This window comes from Zonotrichia albicollis, chromosome 1 (assembly GCF_047830755.1).
Source record: "Zonotrichia albicollis isolate bZonAlb1 chromosome 1, bZonAlb1.hap1, whole genome shotgun sequence".
Lineage (NCBI taxonomy): Eukaryota > Metazoa > Chordata > Aves > Passeriformes > Passerellidae > Zonotrichia > Zonotrichia albicollis.
The window spans coordinates 21,258,830-21,271,010 of record NC_133819.1 but is presented as its reverse complement, the minus strand read 5'-3'; the positions used below and the strand labels follow the sequence as shown (position 1 = coordinate 21,271,010).

Here is a 12,181-nt window from a genome sequence, read left to right as displayed (position 1 = left end):
CTTTTGGATGACAATTGATTAAAGAGATCTGTAAATCTCATAAAGAATATGGTCCACACAGTCCATATTTCCATGGCCTTTTAAATTCTGAATTAAGTAGGACTGTTGTGGTTCCACATGATTTAAAACAACTTTTTTCATGTCTCATGACATCCACGGAATTCAAATTATGGGAATCAGCATTGAAACAACTGCTAAAAGATGCTCTCCCAGGCTTACAGGCTGATCCAAACACAGCAAAGGACAACAATGGTAACCCTATTACCCTTGAGCACCTCTGTGGTGAGGGTCAATGGTCTTCTCCCTCAGTCCAAGCTGCTGCAATACCTGCAGAAACACTTGAGAAAGTAAAAGAAGCAGCTGAAAAAGCATTCTTTTCCCTCCAACCTGAGGGGCCTTTTGAGCCCTATAGTAAAATCAAACAACTACCATCAGAACCTTTTTTGAAATTTGTAGAAAGGCTAACTAGAGCCATTGAAATACAGGTTAAAAAGGAAAATGCTAGGGAAGCAATTTTAGAGGAAATAGCGTTTACAAATGCAAATGAACAGCGTCGAGCGGCAATCCTGAGCCTTCCTATGGAACCTTCCCCTACATTAAAAGATATGCTTCTAGTCTGTAACAGGAAAGTGCCTCTGATGAGTGTGGCTGAAGACACCAGACCAAGGCTGCTGCCAAGACCACCCCAGCGTGTTGCTGTTGCCAGCCCTTCATCCTTTCCCTCAGCACAGCAGCACCCTGGGCAGCAGCGGAGACCAGCAATGGTTGAGCCCACTAAACCATGCCTGCTTTGTAATAAGCTAGGACACTGGAGTAACCAGTGCCCCCTGAAAAAGGAATTTGATGAATTTAAAAATAGCAGGGGAGGAGAACTGCAAGCCCTCCCTGGGGGTCAACAACAAAAAAACTGAAAGTAAAGCGCCAGCCTGCCAGGCGTGCAGACATAAAAAGAGCAGGCCAAGAGAATAAGGGTAGCAAAACAAATCAAGTGCGCGATAATATTAACATTTGTGTAAGTGAAGCAGGTGCTTCAAAGACCAAGTCTGCTAGTCCACTGTTGAAAGTGAAACAAAATAACCTTTGTTATGATTTAAGTGATTCTGTATTAACCGCATCTTCTGTCAATGAGCCTTACAGGTTGCAGCTGACAGAGTCACTCCACCTGAAGGACACTGACTGGCATTTTGTCTCTGTAAATCTTGAACAGAAGGGTACTTGGAACCAAATTCGTTGTAAGTACATCATCACTGGGGACAAAAACACACCACAAGAGATCGAAATTGCTCCGGGAATGACAACATCAGATCCCAAGCAATTTGTTCTCAGCCTGCACTGTTTCCACCCACCCCTGTTTCTTCCCAAGGGACAAATTGTTGCTCAAGCTATCCCTGTGCCATCTTTACCTGAAAATGTCGATAAACAAGGGCCCGCAGTCGCCCGGGTCCAAGTTATTGGGACAGATAAACCCAAATTGTGGTGCAATGTCAGTGGGGGTGGGGAGTCTAAACGCATTGAGATGCTTGTAGACACAGGTGCAGACTGCACAGTGATTCCAGTACAAGACTGGCCAGCACACTGGCCTTTACAAAATGTTGCTGGTCACCTTCGAGGTGTAGGAGGTCTGCAATTGGCAAAACAATCCAAAAGCATTATTCAATTCGAGGGTCCAAACGGACAGTTGGCAAATATCCGTCCATTTGTGTTAGATTATTCAGAACCTTTGTTAGGGAGAGATTTAATGGCCCAGTGGGGTGTCACAATTAATATTCCAGACTCTCCACAGCATTTTTGTGCAGCAGTCATTAAACAACAGCACCCCACCCAAAAACTGAAGTGGAAAACAGACGAACCAGTTGATGTGAAACAGTGGCCACTCAGTAAACAAAAAATAAAGGTGCTTCAAGAACTAGTAGAAGAGCAACTAAAAAAGGGCCACATTGTGGAGACCATGTCCCCATGGAACTCTCCAGTGTTTGTCATCCAAAAAGCTGACAAAAAGAGGTGGCAACTTCTCTGTGACCTCCGACAAATTAATAATGTAATTGAAGATATGGGTTCTCCCCAACCTGGTATGCCATCCCCAACAATGCTTCCCCAAGATTGGAAATTAGCTGTTATTGATATTAAAGATTGTTTTTTCCAAATCCCATTACACCCTGATGATGCACCGCGTTTGGCATTCTCTGTCCCTTCTATCAATTCAGAAGCTCCTATGAAAAGGTACCATTGGACCGTTCTTCCTCAGGGATTAAAGGTATCTCCAGCTATCTGCAGTAGTATGTCTCTTCCCTGCTTTCCCCAGTGCGTGCAGCCGCAGAGAAGGCCATCATCTATCATTATATGGATGATATCCTTGTGTGTGCCCCCAATGATGATTTACTAACACATGCGCTTGACCTAACGATCGATGCATTGATTGTTGCAGGGTTCGAGCTCCAGGAAAAGAAAATTCAAAAGATGCCACCTTGGAAGTATTTGGGCTTAGAAATTGGAAATAGGACCATTGTTCCTCAAAAACTAGAAATCAATCCAAGGATCAAGACCCTTGCGGATGTCCACAAGTTGTGTGGGTCTTTGAATTGGGTAAGACCATGGTCTGACTAATGAAGACCTTGCCCCTCTTTTCAATTTATTGAAAGGGGGAGAGGACCCAGGTGCTCCTAGGTCTATTACCCCAGAGGCACGGAAAGCTCTAGAAAAGGTTCAGATTGCAATGTCCACAAGACAGGCCCACCGATGCCGGCCTGATCTGCCATTCAAATTTATCATCCTAGGTAAGTTGCCACACCTCCATGGAATTATTTTCCAGTGGGAGGAAAAACAAACACCTAAGGCAAAGGACACACCAAAAAAGGACCGGGACCAGAGGGACTCTCTCCTGATCATAGAATGGGTTTTCCTCAGTCACAAAAGGTCCAAGAGACTGACAAAGCCTCAAGAGCTGGTAGCAGAACTGATCCGGAAAGCAAGGACCCGGATCAGGGAGTTAGCAGGATGTGATTTTAAGTGCATTCACATTCCAGTTGAGTTAAAATCAGGTCAAAATACTATGAAAATACTGGAACAATTGTTTCAAGAAAATGAAGTGTTGCAGTTTGCTCTGGATTCCTACTCAGGACAATTTTCGGTAGCATGGCCCGCTCGCAAATTGTTTGAACAAGATGTTCAATTTACTTTAAAATTAAGAACTGCTCTAAGTAGGAGACCTTTAAAAAGGGCTCTAACTGTCTTTACAGATGCGTCCGGGAGGTCCCACAAGTCTGTTATGACTTGGAAGGATCCTCAAACCCAGCAGTGGGAGACGGACATTGCTGAGGTGGAAGGTTCACCTCAGGTTGCTGAATTGGCTGCGGTTGTTAGGGCTTTTGAAAGGTTCTCAGAACCATTTAATCTGATTACAGACTCTGAATACGTGGCAGGAGTAGTATCCAGAGCAGATCAAGCAATACTGCAAGATGTATCTAACATCGCACTTTTTGAATTGCTTTCCAAACTGGTAAAGTTAGTCACTCACCGAGAGCAACCCTTTTATGTGATGCATGTCAGGTCACACACTGACTTGCCAGGGTTTATCGCTGAAGGCAACAGAAGGGCAGATGCTCTTGCTGCACCTGCAGTGATGGCCACTCTCCCAAATGTTTTTGAACAGGCAAAAATCAGCCACCAGCTTTTCCACCAAAATGCACCTGGCCTGGTTCGCCAGTTTAACATCACTCGAGAACAGGCCAAAGCGATTGTGGCCACGTGCCCAAATTGCCAACAACATGCACTCCCTACAGTGAGTACGGGAGCAAACCCAAGGGGACTGAACAGTTGTGAACTGTGGCAAACAGATGTGACACACATACAGTCTTTTGGATGGCAGAAATATGTTCATGTTAGTGTAGATACCTTTTCTGGAGCGGTCTATGCTTCTGCCCACACAGGAGAATCATCTATTGATGCTATTAAGCACCTCTTACAGGCTTTTTCTTTCATGGGCATCCCCAAGGAGCTGAAAACTGATAATGGGCCTGCTTATAAATCCAAGGAATTCAGGAGCTTCCTGCAGCAATGGGGAGTAGAGCACAAAACTGGCATCCCCTACTCCCCTACAGGTCAAGCCATTGTAGAAAGAACTCACCGTGATATTAAAAGGGTCCTGGACCAGCAACAACAGGTTCTGAAGGTAGAACCTCCCCACATCCGGTTATCCAGGGCACTATTCACAATCAATTTTCTGAATTGTTCTTTTGACAGCCTGAACCCACCCATCCTACGCCACTTTGGGGGGAGCAGTCACAGGTTGATAAAAGAAAAACCTCCGGTTTTAGTAAAGGACCCTGAGACTTGGAAAATGGTGGGACCTTACAAATTGGTTACTTGGGGACGTGGATACGCCTGTGTGTCCACCCCCTCTGGTTTAAGGTGGGTTCCTTCCAAATGGGTAAAGCCCTATGTTCCCAAAGTCTCAGAGAAATCTGCAGAAGCACCCCAGGTTGCTCACGCTGCCTGGAGAAGAAAACGCCGCACGCGTTCTCTGGAGGAAATTCCATTTAAGCCTCCTATCTGGAATAGCTTGTAATATATGTCTGTCTCAAGTTCCTTGTACCAGCTTACTGTTCGTGTGAAGCCTGGAGATGCCATGAGACCGAGCCTGCTTCTCGTCCTACTCGTGATCATCCCACCTGCGATCTCCTACATAGTACTGCAGCCCAAACCACATATGGACTGCCTCGACAAAGGCTCTCAGACATCAACAGAGAAACTGACAACGGGCTGAATGGACTTTTCAATGGCTGGGGAATCTCGGGCTGGTTGGGATCTATTCTGAAAACTGTAATTTTAGTGCTGTTTATTTTAGTTGTAGTTATTGTAGTTTTTAGCATTGTTTTTGGAGTAATCAGACGCATGGTTCTCAAGTTAATCTCAAGCTCATCTCCCCCTCCTGAGGTCTACCATTTGGAAGCCCTCAGTGCTCCAGTAGATGACCTAGAGGCCTCAGTGGAAAACACTGACCCTCCTGTAGAAGAAGAACCGATTTACCAACCATGGTTTGGCAATCATTCTGCACCCTAAACACAGTCCTCTTCTTTTTAAACAAAACTAGGGGGAGATGTTGTGATGTGTTGCAATGTCCTGTTTTACCTTCTCCCTTCCCCCTCGCCCCTCGCTGAGTGTGCCCTGTCAATCAGGCTAACATACCAGCAAGGCGTCGTGTGATAGGTGTCCCTAGTCCCTTGAGACCCTGCCCCTTCACCTGGTTGGTGGCTCACCTGTCCCCTCCCCTTCCCCTGCCCTAAGCTTAAAATGTTAATGAGACCATGTGGCCTTCATTCTGTTAGCAGCAGTGGCCCGGTGCAGACATCTCTGTACCCATGGAATAAACATCTGGCAACCTTCTAGCAGAATCCACTCCCTTTCTCTCCACCATCGCCAGAAGCTCCCTCTCCTGAGGTAAACGAGTCCTGACAAGCCTGGACTTGCCCCGCTGCACTCTCCAGCAGCCAAGGTATCTCTGGGGTAAAACACCACAGTGCTGCCTTTGGCCCAGCAGCGAGGGTCAGAACTGGCCCAGGCACCATCTAACTGGTTATATTGGGACCATATTCCAATAAGGTGTCCAGACTGTTCCAACAGAATCAATTCCTCTTACACTTGAAAACTACAGAAAACTCTACGGCCACGTGCTCTGTAACCATTTTCTGAAGTGGAATCTTCAAAATGTAATCTTAATTTCTTCTTTGATGAAAACATATTTTTCAAAATTTGGTTACCTGCATTTACTGGTCACGGAAGTGAAAAACAAATGGAAGTGCACAGACATTTTTCACTCCCTTCCCTAAGTAGAAGAGTTCTTAAATTAAAGGATACACATAGGTTATTTTTGTAGAAACTAGAGCTATTAACACATAGTGTTAATAATGGTTGATTTTTTACACATGCATTTTGTTTCCTTTCACAGCACTGACAATCTCTGTTGGTGTTTTGAGCTTAATGCTGCTCCAACTCACACTCTCCTCAGCCCTGCTCTGGCAAACACCACTGCCCCACATCTAGCTCTCCTACAGCAGGGGCAGTGTTTGGTGAGGTGCCCCTCAGCTGAACTCTGATGAAAGAGATTGCTTAGGAAGAGAAGTCAATGTTCTTTCTTCTGAGAGACAATGCTATCAAGGATGCAGAAAAAAGGCCCTCAGAATGTGTAGAACAGGTTACAGTGATCAAAGTCAGAGAAATAAAAAAATGTAATCCAAAACCAATGAGTCCAGGACAGGACATTTTCCTTCAAAAGCAGTAATTTGTAACTTATTCAGATTTCTTAGGCGTTTTCTCTGCTTATCTGACTCTTCAAGTCTAGAAATGCCACAATGCTGTAACTGAAAATAGATAGCCAATTCTGTTATGGCCTCTGTGCTCAAAGACATAAAAACAAAAGAAATTTCTTAAAGCCCTACACAGCTGAAGTGTCCCCACAGTTTCAATCACCTGAAGTCAGCAGATACACATTTATTCCATGCTGTCTTTTCACTTTCAATGAGTCTGAATTCAAACTTCAGCACAATGTGGATTTGCATGTCACAACACAATTTAGAAAGCACCTATTAACCTCCTGCTGTTCTTCCTATTGTTTGCACTGGAACATTTCCTTGTTATATTATGCATAACATTTCAACTTGTTGGTACTCTTTTATACAGTGTCTGACCACATTTTGGCATTCCTAGAAGTTCTGAGTTGTCTCAGCTTGTCATAACTTCCTATGAGTATCATAAAAATAATTAAAAATGCCTGTACAGCATTTCATCCAGAACATCACAGCCTTATTTAGAGCTGCCCCACTTCCTACTCTCTCTTATCCCTACAATGAAAGAGAAAAAACAACACAAAAAGACTGTAGTAATAAAGCAGATTTTTAGAGAACATTTACAATATCACATATTTGCCTTCACACTGTGTGACAGAGCATGCAGGGAAGTTCATTGTGTCAGATGAAATATTCCTTGTTTGCTTTTGTTGGACTGAAGCCATTTGAAAGTTTTTCTATTTACTGAAAGGAAGAGTGGGCAGAGAGAGGCAGAAATGATGTCTGCTTGGATTTAGTAGCCTTTAGATAACCTACCTTGCTGCAAATGCACAGCCCATGACCACTAGGAGTAACAGCCACAGTTATTTTTTCAGAAAACGTTAAATCTGGACAGCTGAGCATTAAGCAGCTTTCTGACTTTATCACACAATAGTTGGGAAGAAAAATAATATGATGGTACTACTTACAGTTTTTGCTAGGGAACCCCCTGCAATGATTCACAAAGTTTTTCCAACTCTATTATGACACACACAACCATCAGAGTTTTGAAGAACTATTTATATAACATAGATGTTTGCATGTGCTTCCTGACTTCAACATTTACCCATCTGCAGAATAAGCTGTAGTATTTTTCACGACAGTCTACCCTAGAAATAAAGATGTGAGGTTCCATTTCACATATGTCCAGATTCTGTTTTCTTTCCAAAAGATCTAAGTACAAATAATTATTTGGCCGATGACAGGTTGGTTATGTCCCAGACAACAAAACTACTGATACTGTCTTTAATAAAATGTGCTTCAATCAAAACAATAAAGAAATTATTTGTTATTTCTCTCTATCTCCAAATCTCTGTACTAAAACAAGGATAGTAACTCACTGAGTATGTACAGAAATGGTATGACAGTCAAGATGTGGAGATGAAGACCATGCAGGTAGAAGAAAACTTACTCTTCTAGTAACAGGACAAACTGCTGACCCACTGTAGACTTGTCTTAAAACTAGGAATTGACTCAACTGTCTCTGCTTACAGCTATTTCATGCAGCAGCAGTTACAAGAGAGCTTAAGCCAAACTACATACTTTGGTAAATTAATTTTCACTTTAAGCTATAAATGTGACCTTCAGCCAAAGATACTGTGCTGCATTTTGCACATTAAAATACACTGAAAATATACAGAGCTTTAGAATGGCAGCAATGAACAGAATCATTTATTTTACAAAATAAAACATTTCTACAGTCACAGCTAAAAGAATGGTCCACATTTAGAGTAGTGCAAATGTATTCTGGCAGACAACAATAGAAGTCTACAAAATTTAAATCAAAATGTTCTGAGATAGAAGAGTGTGGTGGTTTATTGTTCATTCCACTGATAGGACAAAAATGCTTATCACTTATCTAATGTAAAAATCTGAGTCCAACACCTAAATACTAAAGAAAAGCAGCCAGCTTTCTTTCTTTAAGTAGAGCAGTATGCAGAATTTGAGTAAAACCTTTTGCTTGTTAAACCTCCATGCTGAAGGAAATGAAGATTCTGTTCTGCTCCCTAATTTTCCCATGCTAGTTGTCTATAGCAACAGTAGCCTAGGAAGATTGCTGTTTCTAGATTTCTAGACCAAATTACTCAGCTAATGACAAAACTGACTGCTGCTCTGCTTTAAAGAATAATTAATAATTGCCTAACATTATTGTATTCAAAAATAAGGCCTTATGCTCCTGTAAAATATATGCAGCTTGAAAGAATGAAAACTTGGTTGTTTTTTTTTTAAATTTAATCTGCACTGGTTTTGCCTCCACAGTTCATTTTTTGCTTTCCATTCTGAACATTTCTTTCTCATGTAATCAAACTCACCACCAACTAGAAGCTACATCCTCGGTATCAAACACATTTACACAACTACACGTGCTACTTTAACAACGTGCTGATTAACCCTCGGCAACAAATTCAAGTTTCTTCCTGCAGTTTTTGACATGTAGCTTCAATTGATGCAGTAACTGACTGTCAAGACAATTTGTATTTCCATTGTAGCTGACATCTCTGCTCCACCTGAAAAGCTCAACAACTGCTACTTTACAAAGGGTGAGGTTAGACACTCAAATTCAAAAACTAAGAGCTTTTACACACCTTCAGTTCATGCTTTGCCTAATAATAACAAAAAAAAAAAAAAAACCTAAGAAATTCTTTGCCAAGACCATGGCAATTCTTTATTCTGTTTTTTAATAATCACAAGCTGAAGTTCTACACAGCCTAAGTGGAGTTCAGTGAAGAAAGGAGAACCAATTGGAGACACCAGATATTGACACCCAGTTAGTCTAAACCCAGGAAACCCTTCAGCATCCTAAAATAAAGAGCATTAGAAGTGGATTTTTGTCAGGAAATGGCCTCTGTAGACACAGAGCATTAGCTGTGATAATTGTGACAGGAACACTGGACTGGCATCAGCAGAGCAATTATACCTATTTCCATCACACTGCTGTCTACATGGTACTGACTTTGATGATATCATTCAGAAAAACTGGGGATAAAATTTCAAAATTGAAATAAAAAAGCTTTACTAAGAAAAACTGGGGAGAGAGTAAAGCAGAAAACAAATATCCAAAGGTGAAGAAGGACTTTTCCATGGAGTAAGGAAGAAAGAATATTTATCTGACATCCAGAATTAAAAGTGTGCAAATAAAATATTTCAATGTGTAAAACTGGCTAATTAATTTCAAGGATTTTTTAAATTTTAACTTCAAAGATTAAAAAATACTACTTCACAAACTTTCAATATATTGTGGAGGTTTGTTTCTTAGTAAGAAAAATCTAGGCATTTGTGTTGTCTTCCTAAAGATTAGGGAAAAGTTTTACTTAAGGAAATTCAACTGTTTGAGAATTTACAGTTTCATCTTTGATGTATGTTCCGGTATTTATTTTCAAGATTTATAGTTAAAGTTTTAATTAACTTTTTAAGATATTAGGTATAGGGAAGTTAACTTTTAATAAGTACCAATAAATACACTAGTAGGTACCATTCAAAATTTCAATAAAATTTTAAATCAGAAACAGGTGTTCTATAAAAATAAAATTTCAGGTAAGCAACTTACAAATCTTCAACTAAAGAAGCAGAAACTGTCTCCTTGGAAAATCTGGTCTAAGATTCTAAACTGAGAGTCCTCCTGAAAGCATTTTATGTTTTACAGCCTACAGTAGGTATCTAACAGAATATATATAAAGAATTATTGTAACAGTCCTGATATCTATCTTAAATCTAGAACAACCAACTACAGATTAAAAATTGTGAAATACTGTCAGGGAGATGAAAAATAAATTTCTCTTACATAAATCCACATAAATCTCTCTTACACTATAGAAATTTAAGACAGTACTTATCCCAAGCATGGTGTTCCAAAGCATAAACTACCCCCAGCCCAATAAATTATGCTAAAACCAGAAGACTTCACACTGCAAGTTATGAAATATTGCTTAAGTATGGGAACAACTCTGCCTCTAAGCAAAGGCTTAATTAACACTTTTAGTGACTATATTTTTACATCAAAGCCACATAAAAGTCACCTTGTAGCAAGATCTGTACTTCGAATTTATGTGGTGTTTATCTGCCTGAGGTTACCAAAACCACATCTAACATACCTTGGCAAAGAAGACTGTGAGGTGTGTTTCACTGCCAAGTATCCAAATGGGAAATTTTGGAGATTTCAAATAGGAGCCAACCTAAAAAGGTACAGCAAAATCAGAAATACAAAGCAAACCCAGAAATGTCATCTAATTAGTGACCAAATTAATGAAAATTAAGTTAGTTTTCAGAACGGTTAGGACTCCACTGATATAAAATGTTTAATAAAATGATGTGTTTAGCTTGCAGACAAGTTCTATGCTTAACAATACTATAATCAGATACTAATGAAAGGTACAAGTCCACTTGATTTATTAACTGGCTTTGGATTAATTAATTTAGAATTGAAATTTATTAAATAAATTGAAGGACAGCCAGATGCAGTCAATACACCAACATTCTGCCAGCTACATTATTTTCTTTAACTCTGCATTAAGCTAAAGGAATTTAAGACAGACTATAAAGAAAGCATTTTATCATATATTTGTCTTAATATATGTCTCATATATGTCTCAATATATGAATTTCAACATTATTTAAAAGTTCTTTAAGATTTCTAATAGTACACAGTAAAGCTTCCAGTAATACTGTTAAAAAAGCCCACAACACCTTAAGGAAAGAAAAATTAAGTTATGTGGAAAACAGCTTACCTTACAATATCTCAGTGATTCCATCAACGTCAAAAAGCCTACTGTTGCCTGTTTGTGTATGCCAAGAAGTTCTGTTCAAAAGAAAACACAAAATCTATTCAAGAAAAATCTGCAAATTCTGTCTTAAGCCATTTTTTCTCACTTTCAAAATTGGTCAAATAATAACAATTTAGAAACAATAGCAAATCATCAAAATATAGTCAAAAATGGTAATTTGTCTTTCTACAAAACAAGATCTCTATAAATAAGATCTCTCTATAAAATAAGATCCAGACTCAAGGTTTTAAGAAGTTCCTGTTGATAGTCTCTTTTAAAAACCTCTTGGACTTTGAAGGAGGGGATTATTTACAATTTACATCACAATTACTCTTAGAAAAATCTAAGAAGAATAGCTATTTTCAAGAAAAGAAAATCCCATATACATGCATAAATGAATACCTTTTCCTCTCTCCCTCTTTTTTATTAAAGTTCCTTGGTCATATTTATCTTAAGCATTTCACATTCTGAATAATAAACCACAATTTTTGAAATAACAACTTTTTAAGTAGAAAAACTAATTTGATTTTCAATACTGACTTCCATTTAAAGCTCTCAAACACAAACAGCTGCCAGAAATAGCTGAAATATTTATGTACTACTGATTGGAAGAGCACTTACAGAGCCTTACTTGAGGTCCTCTAATATAAATAAAGAGAAAGTACTTCAAAATTCAAGCTTCAAACCTAATTATACAGATTTGGAAGAAGCTCTGGGCTTTCATATACATCATCTAAGGAGCTCCAAGTACTGTCTGCTTACAGCAGCTCTGCTGGATGCCCAAACACTAAAAAGAGCAGCACATACTGGAAGTATACACGATGATCAATTTAAGAATATCTGGATTTCCTTTATTTTGTTGAACATTGATTTTCATATTTGAAAGTTCCCTCTAAAACACTAAGCCTCAACCATAATCTAAAACACTAAACCTCAACCAAATACAGATACAGAAGGTGGTATAGAATGTAATCTTATCCCCCAAAGAGTTGCAGCTGAACCAATAACTAAAGATTAGGAACAGGTCTAATGTTAACAGGCCACACCTGTAGCCAAGAAGAACACTGTTAAAAAAGAGTGGATTGGTGGGATCAGGAGTCA

At 39.7% G+C, this 12,181-nt stretch overlaps 1 protein-coding gene across 2 annotated transcripts in view; it reads right to left on the bottom strand.

Annotated features, from left to right (window-relative positions):
* MINDY3 (MINDY lysine 48 deubiquitinase 3) overlaps positions 1-12,181 on the bottom strand; it is a 54,332-nt gene that overhangs the window by 23,035 nt on the left and 19,116 nt on the right. For both annotated transcript variants that reach the window (XM_074535455.1, XM_074535465.1), the window contains exons 9-10: positions 11,045-11,115; positions 10,412-10,492 (exon numbers count right to left, since the gene is read on the bottom strand). In XM_074535455.1, coding sequence (XP_074391556.1) covers positions 10,412-10,492; positions 11,045-11,115 — 152 coding nt within the window. The remainder of the gene's footprint in view (positions 1-10,411; positions 10,493-11,044; positions 11,116-12,181) is intronic.